The sequence below is a fragment of the Salmo salar genome, chromosome 05 (genome assembly GCF_965601325.2).
Source record: "Salmo salar chromosome 05, fSalSal1, whole genome shotgun sequence".
Lineage (NCBI taxonomy): Eukaryota > Metazoa > Chordata > Actinopteri > Salmoniformes > Salmonidae > Salmo > Salmo salar.
The window spans coordinates 6,373,728-6,400,220 of NC_138295.1; the positions used below are offsets into that span (position 1 = coordinate 6,373,728).

The 26,493-nt window shown below is 42.5% G+C and overlaps 1 protein-coding gene across 2 annotated transcripts; it reads right to left on the reverse strand.

Moving 5' to 3' along the window:
* Positions 1-7,638: 7,638 nt before the first annotated feature.
* On the reverse strand, positions 7,639-25,346 carry LOC106604160 (dynactin subunit 4). 2 transcript variants are annotated; one of them, XM_014198578.3, is made up of 14 exons: positions 25,167-25,346; positions 24,145-24,215; positions 23,194-23,372; positions 22,707-22,750; positions 22,046-22,153; positions 21,267-21,287; positions 20,811-20,884; positions 20,001-20,113; positions 18,762-18,871; positions 18,556-18,629; positions 18,373-18,427; positions 17,466-17,573; positions 16,278-16,375; positions 7,639-9,216 (listed from the first exon to the last, which is right to left on the reverse strand). In XM_014198578.3, the coding sequence occupies exons 1-14, from the start codon at positions 25,299-25,301 to the stop codon at positions 9,000-9,002; spliced, it is 1,407 nt and encodes a 468-aa protein (XP_014054053.1). In that variant the 5' UTR covers positions 25,302-25,346; the 3' UTR covers positions 7,639-8,999. The 2 variants fall into 2 exon arrangements, with proteins under 2 accessions (XP_014054053.1, XP_014054054.1); XM_014198579.3 differs by lacking the exon at positions 21,267-21,287.
* Positions 25,347-26,493: the final 1,147 nt, after the last annotated feature.

Sequence of the window (26,493 nt, forward strand, 5' to 3'; positions counted from 1 at the left end):
TCATTCTGAGGGAAAACTACATTTCTCCTTCCTTTGGCCAGGATTTTATTTCTTCTTCTTCTTCTTTCTCTCATTACCACCCTGCTCACCACCCTGCTCATTCCTCACTGAATTACAAGTCTGTCTGACTGACTGACCGCAACCGGCCAGGACCTCTCCTTGTCCACCATTACGTCATTCACAATGACCGCGTCTCAAACGGCATCCTATTCCTTATATAGTGCACTACTTTTGACCAGGGCCCATAGGGGATAGGGTGCCATTTCGGATGTAACCTAACCCTCACTCCAATACCTCACCACCAGACTATGCTGCACAACACAGTAGAACAACAATAAGGAAAGGTAGACATAACACACCTGAAGGTAGTAAATCACACAGAACTAATCAAGATAGGATATGTGGAGGAATTATTATTTATTATTTATTTAATTTAACCTTTATTTAACTAGGCAAGTCAGTTAAGAACAAATTCTTATTTACAATGACGGCCCTACACCGGGCCAAACCCGGACGACGCTGAGCCAATTGTGCGCCGCCCTATGGGACTCCCAATCACGGCCGGATGTGATACAGCCCGGATATACACAGGGAACACAGAACTAATCAAGATAGGATCTGTGGAAGAACGAGGACATGAACAGGGAACACAGAACTAATCAAGATAGGATCTGTGGAAGAGCCTGGACATGAACAGGGAAGACGACAAGTATCACCGTGACTGCTGTGTTCAATCACATCCCCCCCCCCTTCACAAATCAGATGTACAGCTGCATACTGTACACTGTCAGACACACCGAACACGGGTATGTCTTCTCCACTAATAGAAATCATTAGAGAGCTATGGCAGTCTCCCAAATTATACTAAATTAGTGCACTACTTGGCTTAGTGCAAGACATTTGACCACGGGCCAAGTAGTGCACTATGGAAGGAATAGGGTACCGTTTTGGGTAACAGCCTAGCTGTCTGGTGGGCCAGTAGATATATCCCACTTAGAGGGGTCTATACCCTCTGCTGTTTGTGTTCCATGATGTTCAATATATCACACACCTTACCTCCGGGGCCAACCAGCCAGATACCAACCACAAAATACCAAGGGTATGTTTTTATACACAACCCCCTGTAGGTTGAGTGGAGGGTCTGATTAATCACCCCCATCGTTCTCTGCTCAGCGGACCATCACCAGGCTAATTACAGGTAATAGATGATGTCTGGGTCAGATGGATGGATAGAGTACAGACAGTCCTCAGAGTCTCCTGTTCTGACTAGAACCTGGCCTTAGAACCTGGCCCAACCTGAGAAACCTTAGCTCTGGAATAAATCGACCTATTTTCTCTCTTTCTCTGTATTCACCATTCTCTCTTTCTCCCTCTCATTCACTCTTTCCATACTCTCTTTTTCCCCCTCTCTCTCTCTTTCTCCCTCTCATTCACTCTTTCCATACTCTCTCTTTCCCCCTCTCTCTCTCTTTCTCCCTCTCATTCACTCTTTCCATACTCTCTCTTCCCCTCTCTCTGTCTTTCCATACTCTCTCTTTCCCCCTCTCTCTCTCTTTCTCCCTCTCATTCACTCTTTCCATACTCTCTCTTTCCCTCTCTCTTTTTTCCCCTCTCTCACTCTTTCCATACTCTCTCTTCCCCTCTCTCTCTCTTTCCATACTCTCTCTTCCCCTCTCTCTCTCTTTCCATACTCTCTCTTTCCCTCTCTCTTTTTTCCCCTCTCTCTCTCTTTCCCTCTCTCTCTATCGGTCTTGATCACTGCAACCGTCAGAATGTTGACCTTGGACCTGGGAGTGAAAAGGAACACTGAGAAAGCAGCTCAACCCCCTCACCCTCTACACCCCCCCATTACCCACCCACCCCTCTACACCCCCCCATTACCCACCCACCCTTCTACAACCCCCCCACTACCCACCCACCCCTCTATACAACCCCCCATTACCCACCCACCCTTCTACAACCCCCCCACTACCCACCCACTCCTCTATACAACCCCCCATTACCCACCCACCCCTCTACAACCCCACCCCACTACCCACCCACCCTTCTACAACCCCCCCCACTACCCCTCTACAACTCCCCCCCACTACCCACCCACCCCTCTACGACCCACTACCCCTCTACAATCCCCCCCACCCCTCTACGACCCACTACTCCTCTACAATCCCCCCCACCCCTCTACGGCCCACTACTCCTCTACAATCCCCCCCACCCCTCTACGACCCACTACCCCTCTACAATCCCCCCCACCCCTCTACGACCCACTACTCCTCTACAATCCCCCCCACCCCTCTACGACCCACTACCCCTCTACAATCCCCCTACCCCTCTACGACCCCCCACTACCCCTCTACAATCCCCCCACCCCTCTACGACCCCCCACTACCCCTCTACAACCCACCCACCCCTCTACGACCCACTACTCCTCTACAATCCCCCCACCCCTCTACGACCTACTACTCCTCTACAATCCCCCTACCCCTCTACGACCCACTACCCCTCTACAGTCCCCCCTACCCACCCCTCTACGACCCCCCACTACCCCTCTACAATCCCCCCTACCCACCCCTCTACGACCCACTACCCCTCTACAATCCCCCCCACCCCTCTACGACCCACTACCCTTCTACAATCCCCCCACCTCTCTACGACCCACTACCCCTCTACAATCCCCCAACCCTCTACGACCCGCTACCCCTCTACAATCCCCCACCCCTCTACGACCCACTACCCCTCTACAATCCCCCACCCCTCTACGACCCACTACCCCTCTACAATCCCCCACCCCTCTACGACCCACTACCCCTCTACAATCCCCCCACCCCTCTACGACCCACTACCCCTCTACAATCCCCCCTACCCACCCCTCTACGACCCACTACCCCTCTACAATCCCCCCACCCCTCTACGACCCACTAGCCCTCTACAATCCCCCCCACCCCTCTACGACCCACTACCCTTCTACAATCCCCCCACCTCTCTACGACCCACTACCCCTCTACAATCCCCCAACCCTCTACGACCCGCTACCCCTCTACAATCCCCCCCACCCCTCTACGACCCACTACCCCTCTACAATCCCCCCCACCCCTCTACGACCCACTACCCCTCTAGAATCCCCCCTACCCACCCCTCTACAACCCACTACCCCTCTACAATCCCCCCACCCCTCTACGACCCACTACTCCTCTACAATCTTGATTCCACAGCAGTCACCTCTGGGATTTTCTCATGTCTCTCTGTAGTCTAGTCGACATTCAGCCGTCCTGTTTTGGACTAGCAGTCATCTCTGGGGTGTTTTCTCATCTCTCTGTAGTCTAGACGCTGCCTGATGTGAGGTTGTTGATTGACGTTTGCCTGATGTTGACAGATCACTATTCCACACAGCCTTAAGTAGTTCTATAGTACTAGAACAGTAACAGTAGTAGTATAATATAGTAGTTTTACTACTGAGTCTTAAAAACGCAACTACCACACAGCTCAGCCACCCACATGTTAACCTGCCTTGCCTTCCTGGCTCAGTCTGGCTCCATTTACTGAAATTAGTTTACAGAACATTTACCCTACCAGATGTGTGATCATTAGGCCATTATTTACAGTAGGGATACAACAGCCTCTATCAGCAACAGCTGTGTGTGTGGTGTGTGTGTGTGTGTGTGTGTGTGTGTGTGTGTGTGTGTGTGTGTGTGTGTGTGTGTGTGTGTGTGTGTGTGTGTGTGTATGTGTGTGTGTGTGTGTGTGTGTGTATGTGTGTGTGTGTGTGTGTGTGTGTGTGTGTGTGTGTGTGTGTGTGTGTGTGTGTGTGTGTGTGTGTGGCTGGATGTCTTTCTTGTTCTTCTGCTGAAGAAACATCTCCTCCTACAAAGTGTATTTTCCCATGAAATTTGAAAATGAGTTCCGATTCGTAAACAGCACTGACCTCAAACCATCGTTGGTAATTAATCATATTTAATCTGTCTATGAGGACACTTTGCTTCTAAGAAAACGTAGTGACACTTCACTTGACACTCAGTGTCGTAACATGGTTATGACGCGGTCATAACCGTGTTATAATACGTAATAACAGCTGACATAACTGGTCATAACACTGTCATAACACTGTCGTGACACATATTTATACCTGTTGTGACATATATTGCGTTATTTACTGGCTGGTTATAACACCTACATAAAAACTGGTTATGACACCTACATAAAAACTGGTTATGACACCTACATAAAAACTGGTTAAGATACCTACATAAAAACACCTACATAAAAACTGGTTATGACACCTACATAAAAACTGGTTATGACACCTACATAAAAACTGGTTATGACACCTACATAAAAACTGGTTATGACACCTACATAAAAACACCTACATAAAAACTGGTTATGACACCTACATAAAAACACCTACATAAAAACTGGTTATGACACCTACATAAAAACACCTACATAAAAACTGGTTATGACACCTACATAAAAACACCTACATAAGAGTGTCAAAACCCACTGAACATTACCACACAAGGCAACACATTCCATTACTCCATAGTCTACTTGTCAACAGTATGTTTATGTTATATTGTTTTGAAGTTGACCATATTAAATGATCATTGTAATTGTTCACCACATTGATGTCAGACATGCAGCTACACACCAAGGCTCTGTGTCTGATGACTGGGATGAATGTAGGAGAAGATATCAGGAGCAGGACAAGACAACCTCTTTTTGACTGATGACTGACGTAAGGGCATGTACATGATAGGCCTATCTGGCTTATATGATTATGATGGTCATAATGCTTCTTGACAGTGTCATAAAGTGTATTTTGTAACAAGTTATTTTAAATATGATGAACCAAAAAAAAATCGTGACAGTAAATATTGAATTACGACAAAGGACTTAAGAAACAAACTTTCAAATGAAAGGAAACTTCTTGGCAGGAACTACATTTGAATAAATGTGGGTTGACATTTATGTACGGGTCATAACCAGCCATAAATAACACAACAGGTGTAGATATATGGGTCATGACAGTGATACGACATATTATGACATGGTTAGGACCGTGTCGTAACGTGTTATGACTCTGGGTGTCAAGTATTACCAAAGACGTTTATGATAATATTTTGACAGTTTATTTATAGAGAAGCAAGAGAGAATGGCTTTTTACGTCATGTAAGATTCGTACATTGTTCGGCAGGTAGCCTAGCGTTTAGAGCGTTGAACCAATAACCAAATGATTGCTGGTCAGGATACCCGAAGCGACTAAGTGAAAAATCCGTTGACGAGCTCGAGCAAGGCACTTAACCCTTGTCGCTTTGTATAAGAGCATCTGCTACATGACTCAAACGTTAATTGTCCATTCGCACTTAATGACGTCTTCCAGCGATTTTTGAACTTTTACTGTTGAAAAAGCGATATTCCAAGTATAAATAAGTACACAACAATACAAGAAAAATAAGAGAATAAATAGTAACATTTGGAGTAAAATAGTGTTTTTTTTAGACAACTGCAAACCTTAAGGAGTTTGAAAGAATTCGTGATGTCATCGGCCTCCCCCTTGCCCGAGGAACAGGATCTTTCGTGTTTTCATTAAGGAATCCGAGCAGTACATTAAGAACATTCAACATTCTTCTAATAAGAAAGCTGTTAAAACAATCAATATGTCTGTATCCTCTAAGGTCTTTGTATAATCTATAATTTGTTGTAACCCCCCCCCCTTGCATATTTTATCATTGTCTGTTTGTATACTTCTTGAAAGTATACTGTTTTTTCTGCAATACATTTTTTAAATTTAAATATATATATATATATATATATATATATATATATATATATATATATATATAAAACAACAAATCATAAGATCACTATATTGGTCAATTGCACACAAGTTCCAACTGAAATTTGTCTTCTGTTTTTAACCCAACGCCTCTTTAAGACACCATAGAGAACCCACCCACTTGCGCCACATCATGCCAATTTTTATTTAACCTTTATTTAACTAGGCAAGTAAGCTAAGAACAAATTCTTGTTTACAATGACGGCCTACGCCAGCCAAACCCTCCCCTAGCAACGCAGATCCAATTGCGCGCTGCCCTATGGGATTCCCGATCACAGCAGCCGGTTGTGATACAGCCTGGGATCAAACCAAGGTCTGTAGTGACGCCTCTAGCACTGAGATGCAGTGCCTTAGACCGCTGCGACACTCGGGGACCGCTGCTCCATCCCTGGACCACCTATTGAGATGTGCCTTTTGTTAAGTAAATCAAAGATAAATGTCCATCTCTAACGTATACTGAACAAAAATATAAAACGCAACATGCAACAATTTCTAAAAGTTACAGTTCATATAAGGAAATCAGTCTATTGAAATAAAATCATTAGGCCCTAATCTATGGATTTCATATGACTGGGCAGGGGCACAACCATGGGTGGGCATGGGAGAGCATAGGCCTACCCACTGAGGAGCCAAGCCCACTCAATCAGAATTAGTTTTTTCCCACAAAAGGGCTTTATTACAGACAGAATAATCCTCAATTTAATTTCATCGTTGTCCAGGTGGATGGGCTCAGACGATCCCGCAGGTGACCCGGATGTGGAGGTCCTGGGCTGGCCTGGTTACACCTGGTCTGTGGTTGTGAGGCTGGTTGGATGTACTGCCAGATTCTATAAAATGACATTGGAGGCAACTTATGGTAGAGAAATGAACATTAAATTCTCTGGTAACAGCTCTGGTGGACAGTCCTGTAGTCAGCATGGCAACGGCATACTCCCTCAAAACTTGCGATGTCTGTGGCATTGTGTTGTGTAACAAAACTGCAGATTTAAGAGTGGCCTTTTATGGTCCCCAGCACAAGCTGCACCTGTGTAATGAGTATGCTGTTTAATCAGCTTCTTGCTATGCCACACCTGTCAGGTGGATGGATTATCTTGGCAAAGGAGAAATGCTCACTAACAAGGATGTAAACAATTTTGTGCACAAAATTGGGAGAGAAATAAGCTTTTTTGTGCGTATGGAAAGTTTCAGGGATCTTTTATTTCAGCTCATGAAACATGGGACCAACACTTTACATGTTGTGTTTATATTTTTTGTTCAGTACAGCTGGGGAGGCAGGTAGCCTAGTGGTTAGAATGTTGGACTAGTAACTGGAAGGTTGCAAGATCAAATCCCTGAGCTGACAAGGTAAACAAATCTGTTGTTTTGCCCCTGAACAAGGCAGTTAACCCACTGTTCCTAGGCGTCACTGAAAATAAGAATTTGTTCTCAACTGACTTGCCTAGTTAAATATAAACACTGTTGACAGTGACTCACAGCTGCCATCTACAGGAGGCAGCATGCCATTACACCATATCATAAACAACCCTACAGCTCCACCTTGTGGTGGCACTGTCAACATGCACTAAATGACAAAGGCAAATTGATTAGACTACAGTTTAAAGACAACAATACATGAAAAGGTGAAAACACAAAATTATTATAATAAAGGCTATTGACAGCCAAAAAGTCCTGATTTGAACTTTAATTAGAGAAATAAATTGTCAGTGAGTTGTGCTTGTGATTTTTGGTTGGTTGGTCCTCGTCTCTCGTTTGGGGGTTGAGCCCATTGCCTTCGACTCCTCACCAATAACACAATAAACACAAGGTGTTTTTAAAACATTCATTTTATTAGCCAGTACAGGTTAACCGTGTTGTAAGGCTCTGTCTAACAAACCAAGGGGGAAATTCCTTCCAGACAAATCAAAATGGTGCCAGTGAAAGGGAATACATTGCTACCAGCCCCTCCCTGTTGGTCACATCTTCAATAGAAACCCTCCAAATCAATATAAACTTTACATTTAATTCAAATGTATGATTGACCGATAGTGTTAAAGTAATATAATCTTACCGCTGCAGAGTACCTCTGACAAACTGACACGTTTACAGGTCTCACTACTTCAATACTGCTAATAGAAATGACTGGACTTTAGTACTGAAGACAACAGCAAAATAACTCCCAACTCCTTAGTCTCACCCTACCGCCAACCCAGAGAGGAGTTACAGTAATGACATCATCTAAGATACATTTATTAGTAGGTAGATGTAGCCTGGCATAGCATGCAGGTAAATAATCTTCATACTTAGAGGAGGATGATGAAGATAATGCCTAAATTGAAGCGTGAAGCAGGAAAGGGTCTCAGGAACTGCTTGGGGGTACAGAAAAGTGTATGTGTGTGAGAGAGATATGTGATCCAATGCATGTACAGTGTGTGTGTGTGTGTGTGTCTGTTGTATATCTGTTAGTGTGCGCTCTCTCTTTCTCTCTACTATATATACGGAGTATACGAAACATTAGGACCCTGAGGTGCACCCCCCCCTTTGGCCCTCAGAACAGCCTCAATTCGTCAGGACATGGACTGTACAAGGTGTAGAAAGGTGTACCACAGGGATGCTGGCCCATGTTGACTCCAATGCTTCCCACAGTTGTGTCCAGTTCGCTGGATGTCCTTTGGGTGGTGGACCATTCTTGATACACATGGGAAACTGTTGAGCGTGAAAAACCCAGCAGCGTTACAAACCGGTGCGCCTGGCACCTACTACCATGCCCCGTTCAAAAGGCACTTCAATCTTTTGTCTTGCCCATTCACCCTCTGAATGGCACATATACACAATCCATGTCTCAAGGCTTGAAAATCCTTCTTTAAAACCTATTTCCTCCCCTAGATCTTCACTGTTTGAAGTCAATAAAGGATCATAGCTTTCACATGGAGTCACCTGGTCAGTCTGTCATGGAAAGAGCTTAAAGTTTTGTATACTTAGTATATGTGTATTTTGAGTTTATGCTTATGTGTGTGTGTGTGTGTGTGTGTGTGTGTGTGTGTGTGTGTGTGTGTATATGTAAAAGATATGTATTCGGTGTGTGTGTGTGTGTGTGTGTAAAAGATATGTATTCGGTGTGTGTGTGTGTAAGCTCTTCACGCTATGATCGGCCCCAGGCTGAGCTCTACGTGGTGTGTGTGTAAGCTCTTCACGCTATGATCGGCCCCAGGCTGAGCTCTACGTGGTGTGTGAGCCAGATGACCTCGGTGGGGGCATCGCCCTCCTCGCTCGGCCTTATGGGAGCCGCCAAGTTGCGGAAGTCGTGGCGGATCTTAAAGGACACCGTGACATCACCGTCCTCCTCGCGCTGAGGGACCACCTTGATGAAGAAACCGATCTTATTGGATTTCCTGAAGGCCACCACGCTGGAGGAGAGACGGGAGCAGAGAGGGAAGGTTAGGAGACCAGGGGCAGAAGTAAAATGTCACCCTATAAAAAGGTACACTTGTTTTAAACTAGAGCTAATGTCCTTGCTCCTCAGTTCATACAGCACGAGGATCTCCTTCCAGAGAGACATCGGGGACTGTAACATACTCTGTTTCACAGAATCATAGCTCTCTCTGGATATACTGTCCTTGTCCATACAGCCAGCTGGGTTCTCAGTTCATTGCGCATACAGGAATAAAGAACTCTGTGAAGAAGAAAGGCGGAGGTGTATGTTTCATGATTAACTACTCATGGTGTGATTGTGATAACATACAGGAAGTCAAGTCCTTTTGTTCACCTGACCTAGAATACATCACAATCAAATGCAGACCGTATTACCTCCCAAGAGAATCCTCTTCTGTTAAAGTCACAGCCATGTATATTCCCCCTTAAGCTGATACCGCGACGGCCCTCAAAAGAACAAACACTAGACTTTATGCAAACTGGAAACCACATATCCTGAGGCCGCATTTATTGTAGCTGGGTATTTTAACAAAGCAAATTTGAGGAAAATGCTACCGAAGTTCTATCAACACATTGACTCTAGTAATCGCTTAGGAAAAAAAAAAAAAAAAATAGACCACTGCTACTCGCCTTTTGAAGATGCCTACAAGGCCCTCCGCCGCCCTCCCTTTGGCAAATCAGATCACTACTCCATTTTTCTCCTCCCTTCCTATAGGTAGAAACTCAAAACAGGAAGTACCCGTGCTAAGGTCTATTCAACGCTGGTCTGAACAATCTGAATCCAAGCTTCACGATTGATTCTGATCACCGGACTGGGATATGTTCCGGGTAGCCTCTGAGAATAACATTGACGTTTACACGGACAAAGTTCATCAGGAAGTGTATAGAGGATGTTGTTCCCACTGTGACTATTAGAACCGACCTTAAATCAGAAACCGTGGAGAGATGGCAGCATTTGCGCAAAACTGAAAGCGCGAACCACCGCATTAAACCATGGCAAGTTAACGGGGAATATGGTTGAATAGAAACAGTGTAGTTATTCCCTCCGTAAGGCAATCAAACAGGCAAAATGTCAGTATAGAGACAAAGTGGAGTCGCAATTCAAAGGCTCAGACGAGACATATGTTGCAGGGTCTCCAGACAATCACGGACCACGAAAAGGGAAAACCAGCCATGTTGCGGACACCGACATATTTGTATTTATTATGGATCCCCATTAGCTGCTGCCAAGGCCAGGAAAATTAAGGCAGTTTATACCATTTTTAAAACAGTACAATACATTCACAGATTTCACAACACACTGTGTGCCCTCAGGCCCCTATTCCACTAGCACATATCCACAACACAAAATCCATGTGTACGTGTGTGTATAGTGCGTATGTTATCGTGTGTGTATGCATGTGTCTGTGCCTGTGTTTGTGTTGCTTCACAGTCCCTGCTGTTCCATAAAGGGTTTTATTTTATTTACTTTTTTTTAAATCTAATTTTACTGCTTACATCAGTTACTTGATGTGGAATAGAGTTCCATGTAGTCATGGTTCTATGTAGTACTGTTCGCCTCCCATAGTCTGTTCTGGACTTGGGGACTGTGAAGAGACCTCGTGGCATGTCTATTTGAGCCAGTAAAGGGGACTTTATTAATCTTAGGTAGCGGAATGACTTTTGCTTCCCTCCAGGCCTGAGGGCACACACAGTTTCTAGAAGGCTTAAATTGAAAATATGGCAAATAGGAGTGGCAATATCGTCCTCCATTTTCCTCAGTAATTTTCCATCCAAGTCGTCAGACCCTGGTGACAACAATTCTTCCACACTCACTTTACAGAATTCAAAATTACAATGCTTGTCTTTTATAATTTGGTCAGATATACTTGGATGTGTAATATCAGCGTGTTGCTGGCATGTCATGCCTAAGTTTGCTAATCTTGCCAATGAAAAAAATCATTAAAGTAGTTGGCAACATCAGTGGGTTTTTTTGATGAATGAGCCATTTGATTCAATGAATGATGGAGCTGAGTTTCGAATTTCCCCCCCCCCCCCGAAACGTAATTTAAAGTGCCCCAAAGCTTTTTACTATCATTCCTCTTCGTTTCATAGTAGAATTTCTTATTATTATTATTCCGTTTAGTCACATGATTTCTCAATTTGCAATACGTTTGCCAATCGGTTGTGCAGCCAGACTTACTTGCCATTCCTTTTACCTCATCCCCTCTCAACCATATCCTTTTCTAAATTCCTCATAGATCCACAGCATTTAACCGTTTTTAGTAATTTTCTTAAAATGGGTCCATGCTTATTAGTAACTGGAATAAGCAATTTCATAAATGTGTCAAGTGCCCGGTCTGTCTGCTCCTCATTACACACCACGGAACAACAAATATTCTTTACATCAACAACATATGAATCACTACAAAACTTATTGTATTACCTCTTATAGACTATATTAGCCCCAGCAACTTTGGTTTTCCTAGATGTGGCTACTGTATTGTGATCACTACATCCGATGGATCTGGATACTGCTTTCAAGCTAATTTCTGCAGCATTTAGTAAAGATGTTATCAATACATGTTGATGATTTAATTCCTGTGCTTTTTGTAACTACCCTGATAGATTGACTGATAACCTGAACCAGCTTGCAGGCACTATAGATACAGTTTGAAGCTTTTTCTTGAGTGGGCAACTTGATGAATGCCAGTCAAAATTTAAAATAATATGTATATATATATTTTTTAAATCACCCAGAAAATATACCTCTGTTGATATCACATACATTATCAAGCATTTCACACATTATCCAGATACTGACTGTTAACACTTAGTGGTCTATAGCAGTTTCTCACCAGAATGGGCTTTAGGTGAGGCAGATGAACATGTAGCCATATTGTTCGAACAGTATATTACATTATTTCACCTTTATTTAACCAGGTAGGCCAGTTGAAAACAAGTTCTCATTTACAACTGCGACCTAGCCAAGATTAAGCAAAGCAGTGTGACAAAAACAACAGAGTTAAACAAACAAACTTAGTCAATAACACAATAGAAAAAAAATTACAAATCTATGTACAGTGTGTGGAAATGTAGAAGTGTAGGGAGGTAGGCAATAAATAGGCCATAGAGGGGAAATAATTACAATTTACCATTAACACTGGAGTGATAGATGTGCAGATGATGATGTGCAAGTAGAAATACTGGGGTGCAAAACAGCAAGAGGATAAGTAATAATATGGGGATGAGGTAGTTGGGTGTGCTATTTACAGATGAGTATGTGACTATGGCTGGGGGGGGGGTGGTCCAGAGGGGGGCTAGTCTCCCCGATCTGAAGTTGGAAATGTTTCATTTTTTAAACACCTGAAAGCTTTTTTCCTGTATCGAGAGCCATAATCATTATGCTTAATTCTATGTAAAACATTTTTTTTTCTGCATATTTAAGCATATCTCTTGAGCTGTCTGTAGTTTCAAGTTTTTATTAGTCGTGTTTACAGGATACACATGGTATCCAATGAAATGCTTACTTGCAGGTTCCTTCTGGACAATGCAACAACAATAATAAATAAATAAAAGATAAGAATACGAACATAAAGTAAAAGGCTCAGTAGAATAAACATTTTAGCATCAGTATCATGTAGTATTCCTGATCTGGGAGGCTGAGAGATGAGTCTTCTGATTCAAGATCCAGAAGTGTTCTAGATTTAATTTTGGTTTTGAGATGCTTAATGTGAGTCTGGAAGGAGAGTTTACAGTCTAACCAGACACCTAGGTATTTGTAGTTGTCCACATATTCTAAGTCAGAAGCGTCCAGAGTAGTGATGCTGGACGGACGGACAGGTGCGGGAAGCGATCGGTTGAAGAGCATGCATTTAGTTTTACTAGCGTTTAAAAGCAGTTGGAGGCCACAGAAGGAGTGTTATACGGTGTTGAAGCTCGTTTGGAGGTTTGTTAACAGTGTCCAAAGGGCCAGATGTATACAGAATGGAGTTGTCTGCGTATTTAACATGAGATCCTCTTTAAATCTTTACAGGAATGTGGTTCTGAATATTTAAAAAAAACAGCAACACCTCCACCATTGGCATTTCTATAACATTGTATTGCTACCACTGTATCGGCATCCATAGCCGCGTCCTCAGAGCATGTACAGACCAGTTGGCTGGAGTGTTTACGGACATATTCAATCTCTCCCTATCCCAGTCTGCTGTCCCCACATGCTTCAAGAAGTCCACCTTTGTTGATGTACTCAAAAAAGCAAAAGTAACCAAACTAAATGACTATCGCCCCCGTAACACTCACTTCTGTCATCATGACGTGCTTTGAGAGACTAGTCAAGGATCATATCACCTCTACCCCCAGGTGGTGAAAGTAGGAAACAACACCTCCACTTCACTGATCCTCAACACTGGGGCCCCACAAGAGTGGGTGCTCAGCCCCCACCTGTACTCCCTGTTCACCCATGCACACCTCCAACTCAATCATCAAGTTGGCAGACGACAACAGTAGTAGGCTTTATTACCAACAATGACGAGACAGCCTACAGGGAGGAGGTGAGAGCCCTGGCGGAGTGGTGCCAGGAAAATGAACTCCCCATCAACAAAATTAAGGAGCTGATCGTGGACTTCAGGAAACAGCAGATCCACATCGGCGGGACCGCAGTGGAGAAGGTGGAACGGATTCTGTCGGGCTGTATCACCGCCTGGTACGGCAACTGCGCCCCCGCCCCAACCGCAGGGCTCTCCAGAGGGTGGTGCGGTCTGACCAACGCATCACCGGGGGGGGGGGGGACTGCCTCCCCTCCAGGACACCTACAGCACCCGATGTCACAGAAAGGCCAAAAAGATCATCAACCACCTGAGCCACAGCCTGTTCACCCCGCAATCATCCAGAAGGCGAGGTCAGTACAGGTGCATCAAAGCTGGAACCGAGAGACTGAAAAACAGCTTCTATCTCAAGGCCATCAGACTGTTAAATAGCCATCACTAGGCGGCTTCCACACGGTTACGTAACCCCGCACCTTAGAGGCTGCTGCCCTATAGACAGACTTGGAATCACTGGTCACTTTAACAATCTTTACATACTGCTTTACTCATCTCATATATATAGTTGAAGTCAAAAGTTTATGTAAACTTAGGTTGGAGTCATTAAAACTCGTTCTTCAACCACTCCACAAACTTCTTGTTAACAAACTATAGTTTTGGCAAGTCAGTTAGGACATCTACTTTGTGCATGACACAAGTCATTTTTCCAACAATTATTTACAAACAGATTATTTCACTTAATCACAATTCCAGCGGGTCAGATGTTTACATACACTAAGTTGACTGTGCCTTTAAACAGCTTGGAGAATTCCAGAAAATGATGTCATGGCTTTAGAAGCTTCTGATAGGCTAATTGTCATAATTTGAGTCAATTGGAAGTGTACCTGTGGATGTATTCCAACTCAGTGCCTCTTTGCTTGACATCATGGGAAAATCAAAAGAAATCAGCCAAGACCACAGAAAAAGAATTGTAGACCTCCACAAGTCTGGTTCATCCTTGGGAGCAATTTCCAAAACGCCTGAAGGTACCACGTTCATCTGTACAAACAATAGTACGCAAATATAAACACCATGGGACCACGCAGCCGTCATACCGCTCAGGAAGGAGACGCGTTCTGTCTCCTAGAGATGAATGTACTTCGGTGTGAAAAGTGCAAATCAATCCCAGAACAACAGCAAAGGACCTTGTGAAGATGCTGGAGGAAACAGGCACAAAAGTATCTATATCCACAGTAAAACAAGTCCTATATTGACATAACCTGAAAGGCCGCTCAGCAAGGAAGAAGCCACTGCTCCAAAACTGCCATCAAAAATCCAGACTAGGGTTTGCAGCTGCACATGGGGACAAAGACCGTACTTTGTGGAGAAATGTCCTCTGGTCTGGTGAAACAAAAATAGAACTGTTTGGCTATAATGACCATTGTTATGTTTGGAGGAAAAGCGGGAGGCTTGCAGCCGAAGAACAACATCCCAACCGTGAAGCACGGGGGTGGCAGCATCATGTTGTGGGGGTGCTTTGCTGCAGGAGGGACTGGTGCACTTCACAAAATAGATGGCATCATGAGGCATGGAAAATGATGTGGATATATTGAAGCAACATCTCAAGACATCAGTCAGGAAGTTAAAGCTTGGTCGCAAAGGGGTCTTCCAAATGGACAATGACCCCAAGCATACTTCCAAAGTTGTGGCAAAATGGCTTAAGGACAACAAAGTCAAGGTATTGGAGTGGCCATCCGCCCACCCAATCCTATAGAAAATGTGTGGGCAGAACTGAAAAAGCATGTGCGAGCAAGGAGGCCTACAAACCTGACTAAGTTACACCAGCTCTGTCAGGAGGAATGGGCCAAAATTCACCCAACTCATTTGTGGGAAGCTTGTGGAAGGCTACCCGAAATGTTTGACCCAAGTTAAACAATTTAAAGGCAATGCTACCAAATATTAATTGAGTGTATGTAAACTTCTGACCCACTGGGAATGTGATGAAAGAAATAAAAGCTGAAATAAATGATTCTCTACTAATATTCTGACATTTCACATTCTTAAAATAAAGTGGTCATCCTAACTGACCTAAAACAGGGATTTTTTACTAGGATTAAATGTCAGGAATTGTGAAAAACTGAGTTTAAATGTATTTGGCTCAGGTGTATGTAAACTTCCGACTTCAACTGTATATACTATATTATAAACTGGGTGGTTCGAGCCCTGAATGCTGATTGGCTGACAGCCGTGGTATATCAGACTGTATACCACGGGTACGACAAAAGTTATTTATACTGCTTTAATTACGTTGGTAACCAGTTTATACTAGCAATAAGACACCTCTAGGATTTGTGGTATATGGCCAATATAACACGGCTAAGGGCTGTGTCCAGGCACTCTGCATTGCGTCGTGCCTGGACACAGCCCTTAGCCGTTGTATATTGGCTATATACACCACACCTCCTCGGGCCTTATTGCTTAATTCTACTGTATAAAATGTGATTTGATATGACCATATTGCACTTAAGACTTACTCTGGGTCGTCCTGGAAGTCCTGAGGCTCAGCCAACTCGTCGTATTCTGCTGCAGCATCCTTCCCTGCCAGGACCAACTCCTTGGTAGGAACCATCACCTATAAAACAACAATATTAACATCAGCAACAGAGGTAAAGGGGTGAGAGGTCAGCAGTAGCTTTGGAAAGGGAGGGTATATTACTGGAAACTTTCGAAATTTACCAGTAAACTGCCAGAATTGTGGCATCTTTCAAGGCTTTTTTGGGGCGGCAGGTTGCCTAGTGGTTAAAGCGTTAGGCCAGTAACGGAAAGGTTACTAGATCGAATCCCCGAGCTGACAAGGTAAAAATCTCTCGTTCTGCTCCTGAACAAGGCAGTTAACCTACTGTTCCTAGGCCATCATTGTAAATAACAATTTGTTCTTAACTGACTTGCCTCGTTAAATAAAAAGGTTACATTTGATTAAATTAAATAAAAATGATGTCATCTATCACAAGACATCTAGTGGACCTTATGGGTACTTTAGCTAATCATAGGACTAATAATTGCTGGCCCTCTATGGCCTTATCACAAAATAATTTAATTATAAAAAAAAAGTATATAATTAAGAATGAGAAAGCTGTAAAAAAAAATATATATGTAAACCATCAACTTAGTGATTACCATCAGTGTTTACTATGAGGGTTTCAGCCAAATATATTTGAGATTCTTCAAAGTAGCCACCCTTTGCCTTGATGACAGCTTTGCACACTCTTGGCATTGAATGAGTAGATTGTTTCCAAACTTTTGACTGGGACTGTAATATATATATATATATATATATATATATATATATATATATATATATTTTTTTTTTTTAATTTTATTATTATTTTACTGTGACTATGTATTTGCTGTCAATGTTTTGGGGCCAAACTAGTAGTTGTGAAATAACTAAATACAAGAGTTACAGAGTGAAAATAAAGCCATTGTTGATTATGATGCATTTATCAATTCATTTGTCTATTTTCTCTTGAACCACATGGTCTATCTATTAGAAACTCATGGATACAGAAGAAAAAATATATATAGAAATACATGTTTTCAAGTATAAATTACCAAAGTTGCGAAAGAAAATCTATGGCAATCTGTTACTTACCAAACTTACTAAAGATCCCGGGTAACATTGGTAAATTACTGGTAGCTTTGCAACACTAAATCAGCAGTACCTTAGCAGTGCTGTTGATGTCCTCTGGGTCTCCCTCCTCACAGCCCACCAGGGTGACGTGGGTAATATTCTCCACTGGGTTGGTCAGGGTGAGCAGCACCTGGCTCTCCTACAGACAACATGATACCACTCATACTGTAAGTGATTCTGCTCTCCTACAGACAACATGATACCACTCATACTGTAAATCATTCTGCTCTCCTACAGACATGATACCACTCATACTGTAAGTCATTCTGCTCTCCTACAGACAACATGATACCAGTCATACTGTAAGTCATTCTGCTCTCCTACAGACAACATGATACCACTCATACTGTAAGTCATTCTGCTCTCCTACAGACAACATGATACAACTCATACTGTAAGTCATTCTGCTCTCCTACAGACAACATGATACCACTCATACTGTAAGCCATTCTGCTCTCCTACAGACAACATGATACCACTCATACTGTAAGCCATTCTGCTCTCCTACAGACATGATACCACTCATACTGTAAGTCATTCTGCTCTCCTACAGACAACATGATACCACTCATACTGTAAGTCATTCTGCTCTCCTACAGACAACATGATACCACTCATACTGTAAGCCATTCTGCTCTCCTACAGACAACATGATACCACTCATACTGTAAGCCATTCTGCTCTCCTACAGACATGATACCACTCATACTGTAAGTCATTCTGCTCTCCTACAGACAACATGATACCACTCATACTGTAAGTCATTCTGCTCTCCTACAGACATGATACCACTCATACTGTAAGTCATTCTGCTCTCCTACAGACATGATACCACTCATACTGTAAGCCATTCTGCTCCCCTACAGACAACATGTGGACACAGAATGTCTTCGAACATGTTTTGGGACCTGATTCCGATACTTGAATAATTGACTTACCTTCTGGAAGCGCAGGTTTGGAATGGACATTATTCTGACTTCAGGTATGTAACTCCTTTAGGGTTGCAAATAACATCACTTTACTGAGAAATACTGAGAAATAATACAACAACACCACCAACAATCAGAGTAGAAAACAAGGTGAATGTGTTCGGTACAGAGGAGATGCTAAGCGATGCTTACACAGCCACCAGCTGGATTTTGAACTTTATTGAGGTTGGGTTGAATTCTGGCTTGCTCAGATTGTGCTCACATTTCTAGGAAGAAAAGCAACATTTCTACCATGAGTAATCAAGATAAATTGACAGAAAAACCAACTGTAAAATAGTAGAAAAATGCCCTTTCTTGAGAAGGTTAGTGTAGTGTAAAGTACTGTGTCATAAACTGACCCTGCATCGCAGAGAGCGCTTGATCAGCAGGTGTTTGTGTTTGGGGTGGAGCTGAGACGCTCCGGCAGGCTGGAAGTCAGGCTGGAGCAGCCGCTGACGCAAGGATGTCACTGTAATACATAACACACACCATGAAGTTAACAAAACATGGTCAACCAGACAACAAAACATGGTCAACCAGACATGGTCGACTAGACGCAGCAGATTTGAAAACAACCACAGCATACCCTGGCTATGATATAGCTGTAGACTTCCTTATAACAAATAGCTCTAAGGAAAAGTAGTGGATGAAGCTAGAATCCTTAGTTGCTAGATAATTTTTTAATAAAATGAATGATCTGTACCCATTGACTCTTGAAGAATAGAACTTATAAATGCCTCATGAGCTTTGTTCAACTGTCGTACCCCTTCAGAACCCAAAATAAAGTACTAATCATTGTTACCCTCAGGTAGATGGATGGGTCTGGTGTAGGGTTAGTGTGGAGATCAAGGTCCAGGCTTAGGGGTTAGTGCTTAGTGGTTAGTGCTTAGGGGTTAGTGCTTAGGGGTTGTTGTCTCTTACCCTCAGGTAGATGGATAGGTCTGGTGTAGGGTTAGTGGTTAGTGCTTAGGGGTTAGTGCTTAGGGGCTGTTGTCTCTTACCCTCAGGTAGATGGATAGGTCTGGTGTAGGGTTAGGGGTTAGTGCTTAGGGGTTAGTGCTTAGGGGCTGTTGTCTCTTACCCTCAGGTAGATGGATAGGTCTGGTGTAGGGTTAGGGGTTAGTGCTTAGGGGTTAGTTGTCTCTTACCCTCAGGTAGATGGATAGGTCTGGTGTAGGCTTAGGGGTTAGTGCTTAGTGCTTAGGGGTTAGTGCTTAGGGGCTGTTGTCTCTTACCCTCAGGTAGGTTGATGGGTCTGGTGTAGGGTTAGGGGTTAGTGCTTGGGGGTTAGTTGTCTCTTACCCTCAGGTAGATGGATGGGTCTGGTGTACGCTTAGGGGTTAGTGCTTAGTGCTTAGGGGTTAGTGCTTGGGGGTTGTTGTCTCTTACCCTCAGGTAGGTTGATGGGTCTGGTGTAGGGTTAGGGGTTAGTGCTTAGGGGTTAGTGCTTAGGGATTGTTGTCTCTTACCCTCAGGTAGATGGATGGGTCTGGTGTAGGGTTAGGGGTTAGTGCTTAGTGCTTAGGGGTTAGTGCTTAGGGGTTAGTGCTTAGGGGTTAGTGCTTAGGGGTTAGTGCTTAGGGATTGTTGTCTCTTACCCTCAGGTAGGTTGATGGGTCTGGTGTAGCAGTCTTCAGGCAGTGGTTCCACTTCATCTAAGGCCTGAGCTGGCTCTATGTTAATCTCCTTCTGGTCTTCACCTTCCTTCAGACTGGAATAGGGACCGACACAGTGAAGGCCATTATAGGAGACAGGGACAGACATTATAGCAGACAGGGAAAGCTGTATTTATGAACTAACAGCATGGCTTTATCCCAAACTGCACCCTGTTCAGCGAACAACATGATTTGTCATGTACGTGTACAATAAAGGAATTGTGCTGTATAGTATCAGGATGTGATACTCATATGTTAAGGACAATATAAAGGAATTGTGCTGTATAGTACCAGGATGTGATACTCATACGTTAATGGACAATATTAAGGAATTGTGCTGTATAGTACCAGGATGTGATACTCATATGTTAATGGACAATATAAAGGAATTGTGCTGTATAGTACCAGGATGTGATACTCATATGTTAATGGACAATATAAAGGAATTGTGCTGTATAGTACCAGGATGTGCTACTCATATGTTAATGGACAATATAAAGGAATTGTGCTGTATAGTACCAGGATGTGATACTCATATGTTAATGGACAATATAAAGGAATTGTGCTGTATAGTACCAGGATGTGATACTCATATGTTAATGGACAATATAAAGGAATTGTGCTGTATAGTACCAGGATGTGATACTCATATGTTAATGGACAATATAAAGGAATTGTGCTGTATAGTACCAGGATGTGATACTCATACATTAATGGACAATAACATTTTCGTGAATGGAATGTAATACTCACGAAAGACCAGCCAGACTGGTGATAGGAGCTCCAGGTCTCTGTCTCTGTAGCCTGGTACCCAGACCATATTTCTCCTTCATAGAGCAACACAACACAAATGTCAACTAACTCAGACAGACAGACAGACAGACAGACAGACAGACAGACAGACAGACATCACCACCATGTGGTAGACTTACAGGAGAGGAAACACTGGCATTTCTATTGATAACTGTTAAATGTTTATAGGAAAACATTTACTAGCATAAATGCCTAAAATAAAATTGTGATCGAAGTCAAAGAAATAAACCAAACCAAGAGAAATGTTTTGCTTTGAACGACGAGAACACAAATCTTTATGTTCACAGTGAGTTACAACCCTCTACTATACTACAAGCTAAAATCAGTTTTAACATTACATTTCCGAGAGAGAGAGAACAGTGTTTGACTATCAAAGTTGTGAAAAATACAACTCACCACCACATGAATAGTGTGTTGCTGGGGGACGGAGGGGTTAAAACCAACATATCAGCGTGCAGAAGCAAAGACAAAGAAGAAAGTATCAAGTGAAACCAAAGCAGCAAACATGGCAGGTAACTGACGACATGCAACAGCAACAGAAAAGCATCAGCTGCAGTAGCTAGTATATAGCTAGCTAGCTAGCACACAGCTAGCTTATAGTGACCCTTCAGCTGCAATAGCTAGTATATAGCTAGCTAGCACACAGCTAGCTTATAGTGACCCTTCAGCTACAATAGCTAGTATATAGCTAGCTAGCACACAGCTAGCTTATAGTGACCCTTCAGCTACAATAGCTAGTATATAGCTAGCTAGCACACAGCTAGCTTATAGTGACCGTTCAGCTGCAGTAGCTAGTAACATTATATAGCTAGCACACAGCTAGCATATAGTGACTCGTCAATGTTCCAGTATGCCGCAGGCTCTATCCTACACATTAACACATGAACTATACATGCAGTTCAATCAATGTCAACATACTGGAACATAACACTACATCGTGTTGCCTTGTTCATTTCAGATCCCGCCACCAGCAGGGTTAATAACACAGCCATAACCATCACAACAAACAAAGATTAAAAGCATATTTGAGAATGCTCATTATAAAAATAAATAAAAAATTGGGAGCCGGGTTGTAGTTATTGAGAGAGGTTTAACGTATAAAAAAAGTCAAGTTCGTATTCCAGAGAGAAGTGTGAAAGCTGAGCATGTTATCTGCCGGAGTGTGTGCGGTGTACCGAGAAGGCCAGTGGCATATAGGGTCGTCTCCTGGCCAGCTTCTTCCTGTCCCTCTCCAGTTTCTCTCTCTGGGCCAGCTGCTGGTAATACTCTATCAGTTTATTGATCTGAAAGAAAAATACCATGAGTATCTGGAGGAAGAATACACATAACATGAGTCTGACTGTCATAGGATAGAGAACTATATATCTCATCAGCATACCCCTTTTATTTCACCTTTATTTAACTTGGCAAGTCAGTTAAGAACAAATTCTTATTTAAAATGACAGCCTAGGAACAGTAGGTTAACTGCCTTGTTCAGGGGTAGAACGACAGCTTTTTACCTTGTCAGCTCAGAGGATTCAATCTAGCAACCTTTCAGTTACTGGCCCAACGCTCTAAACACTAGGCTACCTGCCGCCCCACCCATGTATGTTACCAGCAGGAAATAAATAGTAGAAAGCACAAGTCAAAGCCAACACTTAGGCCTGGGGCCTATATCAGGAGTGTGTCTATTTGTGGTTGATTACACAGTGTTTTTTTTAAATACAGCATCAATTACAATAGACTCTATGTAACTTCCAGTGTGACAGCATTCTATGGCCTGGGGTTGCCTAGCTCAACATGTGAGCAACACTTGAGAGAGAGAAAATAGATCAGACCAAAAGGAAGTCAACATACCCTTTGAGTATGAGGGTTGTCCGGCTCCTGCCATCCTCCACTGGCTGAAGTGAAGACAAAAAAAAAAAATTAAAAGTGAAATAGTCCTCCAGAAAACACCCAACAAGTCAATCACATAACAGACATGTAGGCTACTAGTCATGTACATGATAAGGGACACATCTCTATTCAGTTACAATTCCAAAAAAAGCTCCATACATCAGATATTAATTTGTTTAGCATTTGAACCATTCTAACATAGCCTATTAACAAGTCAGTCCCATATATCTCCCACTCATCACCAGTGCAGGGGGGGGACACTTCCTTCAGTAGCTTAGTAACTAGGATCATCAGCAAGGTTTGCTATTTGATTTGGTTGAAGCCATTTCTCACACTCACTCAGCCACAGAATAGTTGGCCTAGCTTAACAAAGGCCCAATATAAAAAAGAAATAGTCAACAGTCCAATATCTCCCCCTCATCAACAGTAAGGTAGGCCTGTCACTCACCCACAGACTTGTCAGCCATGCCCACATCTCTGGATGTCCAGCGACAGAAGCCACAGGCCAGGTAATAGGCCTTCTTCATGGTCGTCTTGCTGGGGTCGTCAGGAAGAGGGGCTGGGATGTTGGTTGCCCGGGTGGACAGGGTGTGCATACAGCATGGGCAGTCAAAACAGTTGGCACACCTGGGGCACGCAGAGAATGAAGGTATAGCTAGTTAGAACAAAGGTAGTGTTTATTCAACCGGAAGAAATAGTCGCAGTACTCAAACCCAATGCTAGCTTTTATGGCTTTCCATAACCCTAAACTAGGCTATAACTAACCTTAACCTAATATTCAACCCCACAGAATTACATATATAATAGTGATGGGAAGGGGGGTTAATAGTTACATATCGGGATATTAATTTTTGCGAGAAATTGGCTGTACCTGCACCAAAGCGCCAGTATTTTTCCTTCAGAACTTGTTCTCCATCTTTTTAAATAGGGAGTCAATTTGTTTTCAGCGCTTTATTTCCATTACCGATCAACAACAAAAAACATCTCATGGCTCTCTCTTGTCCCTCTGCAGCAGCAGACATATGGTGAGCAATATGTTTGGAACATCAAATCGCAATAAAAATCTTGAGTATCAGATCACAATACATATAGAATTGTAAGAATCGTAATACATCGGCACCGAAGTATCGTGATAATATCGTATCTTGAGGTCCGTGGCAATTTCTAGCATTAATATAGAAAATAAACATGAATGATAGATAACCCTAAGCTTAACCTCTATGCCTAACCTGAAGTTTTCGTTCAGCTGGTTGCATATCCTCTTCCTAGAACAAAACAGAGAGCTGGGAAATGTAGGCTGGATGCATTGGGTGTCAATGGCTACACACTAAGCAATAAGTCTATGCCATAGACGTATATAACAGGTCTATGCTGATGCTCAGTTGCAAATGTTTCTCACCTGTTCTTCTTCAGCTTTGCCTCTGCTGAAGGCATATTCTCCAGGCAGCTTGGACAGTAATGTGAGTCCACCTAGAAACCAGAGGCAGCATTCAACGATCTATGTTAGTGGCACCTTATTTGGGGAGAACGGGCTTGTGTTAATGACTGGAGCGGAATTCGTGGAATGGTATCAAATACATGCCATTCAATTTGCACCGTTCTCGGCCATTATTATGAACCGTGGTTCGTGGGAATACATACATGTGCATTGCTATCCATCGTAGCTAGCTAGTAGTTATAACTGCACAGATAGATTTTGGTTCATGCTGAAACATGATTAGTATGCGTTAGCAACCTATCAGCTTCAGTATAATAAAAATGTGAGTTTCTGTGGTGAGGATCATTGTCAGTTGTGTGGCTGTGTAAATGAACAATCATAGCTGTCTGACGTGGCACGTATCGACTAGATAAATAGTTAGCCAGCTCCCTAAATAAGATATTTCACAAGAATAAACGAACTCTGTCAAAATGTGTTTGATAGATCTGAGACCGCACTGTGGTCGATCTGTCTGGGTGTGGTAATGAATAGAGTACGTTAGCCAGCTAGGAGGCTGTGAAGCTAGCTAACAATTAAAAACGCTTTTCAAATGGTTGTTGGGTTTAAATTTGATTTCCAGTGGTAATTTGTGTCACTGTTAATTGGACAAAATAAATTACTAGTGAACACAAACGATGTATTATGTTGTTTGGCTAGCTGTCTTGCTTGATTGTTAACAGTTAGCTTAGCTAGGTAACTAGATAAACGTACAAGATTATGAAAGTAGGACGGAAGTAAAGACGACATATCCGGCCAATCACACGACAGAGCTGTTTAATAAATATTGATTGGCGTGCGATATGGCAAATGAGATTAAAATATTTATTTACAGGGGCTGGACTATGTTGACCAATCCCTCCCAAACCGCTAACGCTACGAGCTAGCTAGCTATCTCCAGGATTGAGATAGTTAGCCACAGTAGTGTTGACATTTTCGTCACTTACCTCGTGAGACACACATTCTAGGGAACGCAATTCACTGCAATACCGACAAAAATAAAGTGTCGACAACGGCGATCGGATCTTTTTCTCTCCATGAACTAGGTAGAGAACCCTGTCAGGCTGCAAAAGGGACGCCATCTCTAACTGATGCCGCGTTCAAGAAGAACTGGGAACACGGAAGAATACGAGGTCAAATAATGACGTCAGTGATTTTCAGGTCGGAAAGTTGGAGCTCCGGAAAGAGGCCCGAGTTCCTGACTTGGTATTCCGAGTTGGGTGGCCGTTCAAATCGATTTTTCTCAGTCTGAGCTCGTTTTTTTTCCGAATTCCCAGTTGTTATGTAGGCGCTGACGTATGAAGTCAGCGCCTACATAACATATATATATATATATATATATATATATATTTATTTATTTTTTTTATTAATTTTTTTTTTATTAAAAAAATAAAAAATAAATGCATGAAATGAAATGTATGCATTCACTACTGTAAGTCGCTCTGGATAAGAGCATCTGCTAAATGACTAAAATGTAAATGTAAATGATTTCCGAGTTCCGAGCTCCCAATTGTTGTGAACGCGGCATGAATCCCCAGGCGTCGACGTCACCTACTGTTGTCGTTGGGTCGATGGCGCCACCGGTTGGTGGGTTATGATAATGTTTTTTTGGTGAGGTGAAGTTTTATTTTAAACCAACAGGGGGCAAGCTTTATGCCATGCGTACATAGAGTAACCTTTCAAAAGTTTGGACACACGTACTCATTCAAGGGTTTTTCTTAATTTTGTAACTATTTTCCACATTGTAGAATAATAGTGAAGACATCAACACTATGAAATAAGACATATGGAATCATGTGGTAACCAAAAAAGTGTTAAACAATTCAAAATATATTTTAGATTATTCAAAGTAGCCAAATCAAATATAAAATCAAATAAAAAATCAAATTTTATTGGTCACATACACATGGTTAGCAGATGTTATTGCGAGTGTAGCGTAATGCTTATGCTTCTAGATCTGACAGTGCAGCAGTATCTAACAGGTAATATCTAACTATTCCACAACAAAACCTAATTTCTAACAAATTCCACAACAAAACCTAATACGGATAAGAATTTTAAGTATAAAATATATGGATGAGCCACCCTTTGCCTTGATGACAGCTTTGCATACTATTGGCATTCTCTCAACTAGCTTCATTTACATTTTACGTTTACGTCATTTAGCAGACGCTCTTATCCAGAGCGACTTACAAATTTATGCATTCACCTTATGATATCCAGTGGAACAACCACTTTACAATAGTAAATCTATATCTTTTTTTGGGGGGAGGG

Excerpts from the sequence above, each read along its gene's own strand:
- LOC106604160 (XM_014198578.3), bottom strand. The coding sequence starts at position 25,301 with ATGGCGTCCCTTTTGCAGCCTGACAGGGTTCTCTACCTAGTTCATGGA. Across the intron at positions 20,114-20,810 it reads ACCAGTCTGGCTGGTCTTTC|TCTGAAGGAAGGTGAAGACC; the intron begins GTGAGTATTACA and ends TCCCTATTCCAG. Across the intron at positions 18,428-18,555 it reads AAAATCCAGCTGGTGGCTGT|GAGTTACATACCTGAAGTCA; the intron begins GTAAGCATCGCT and ends GCAACCCTAAAG.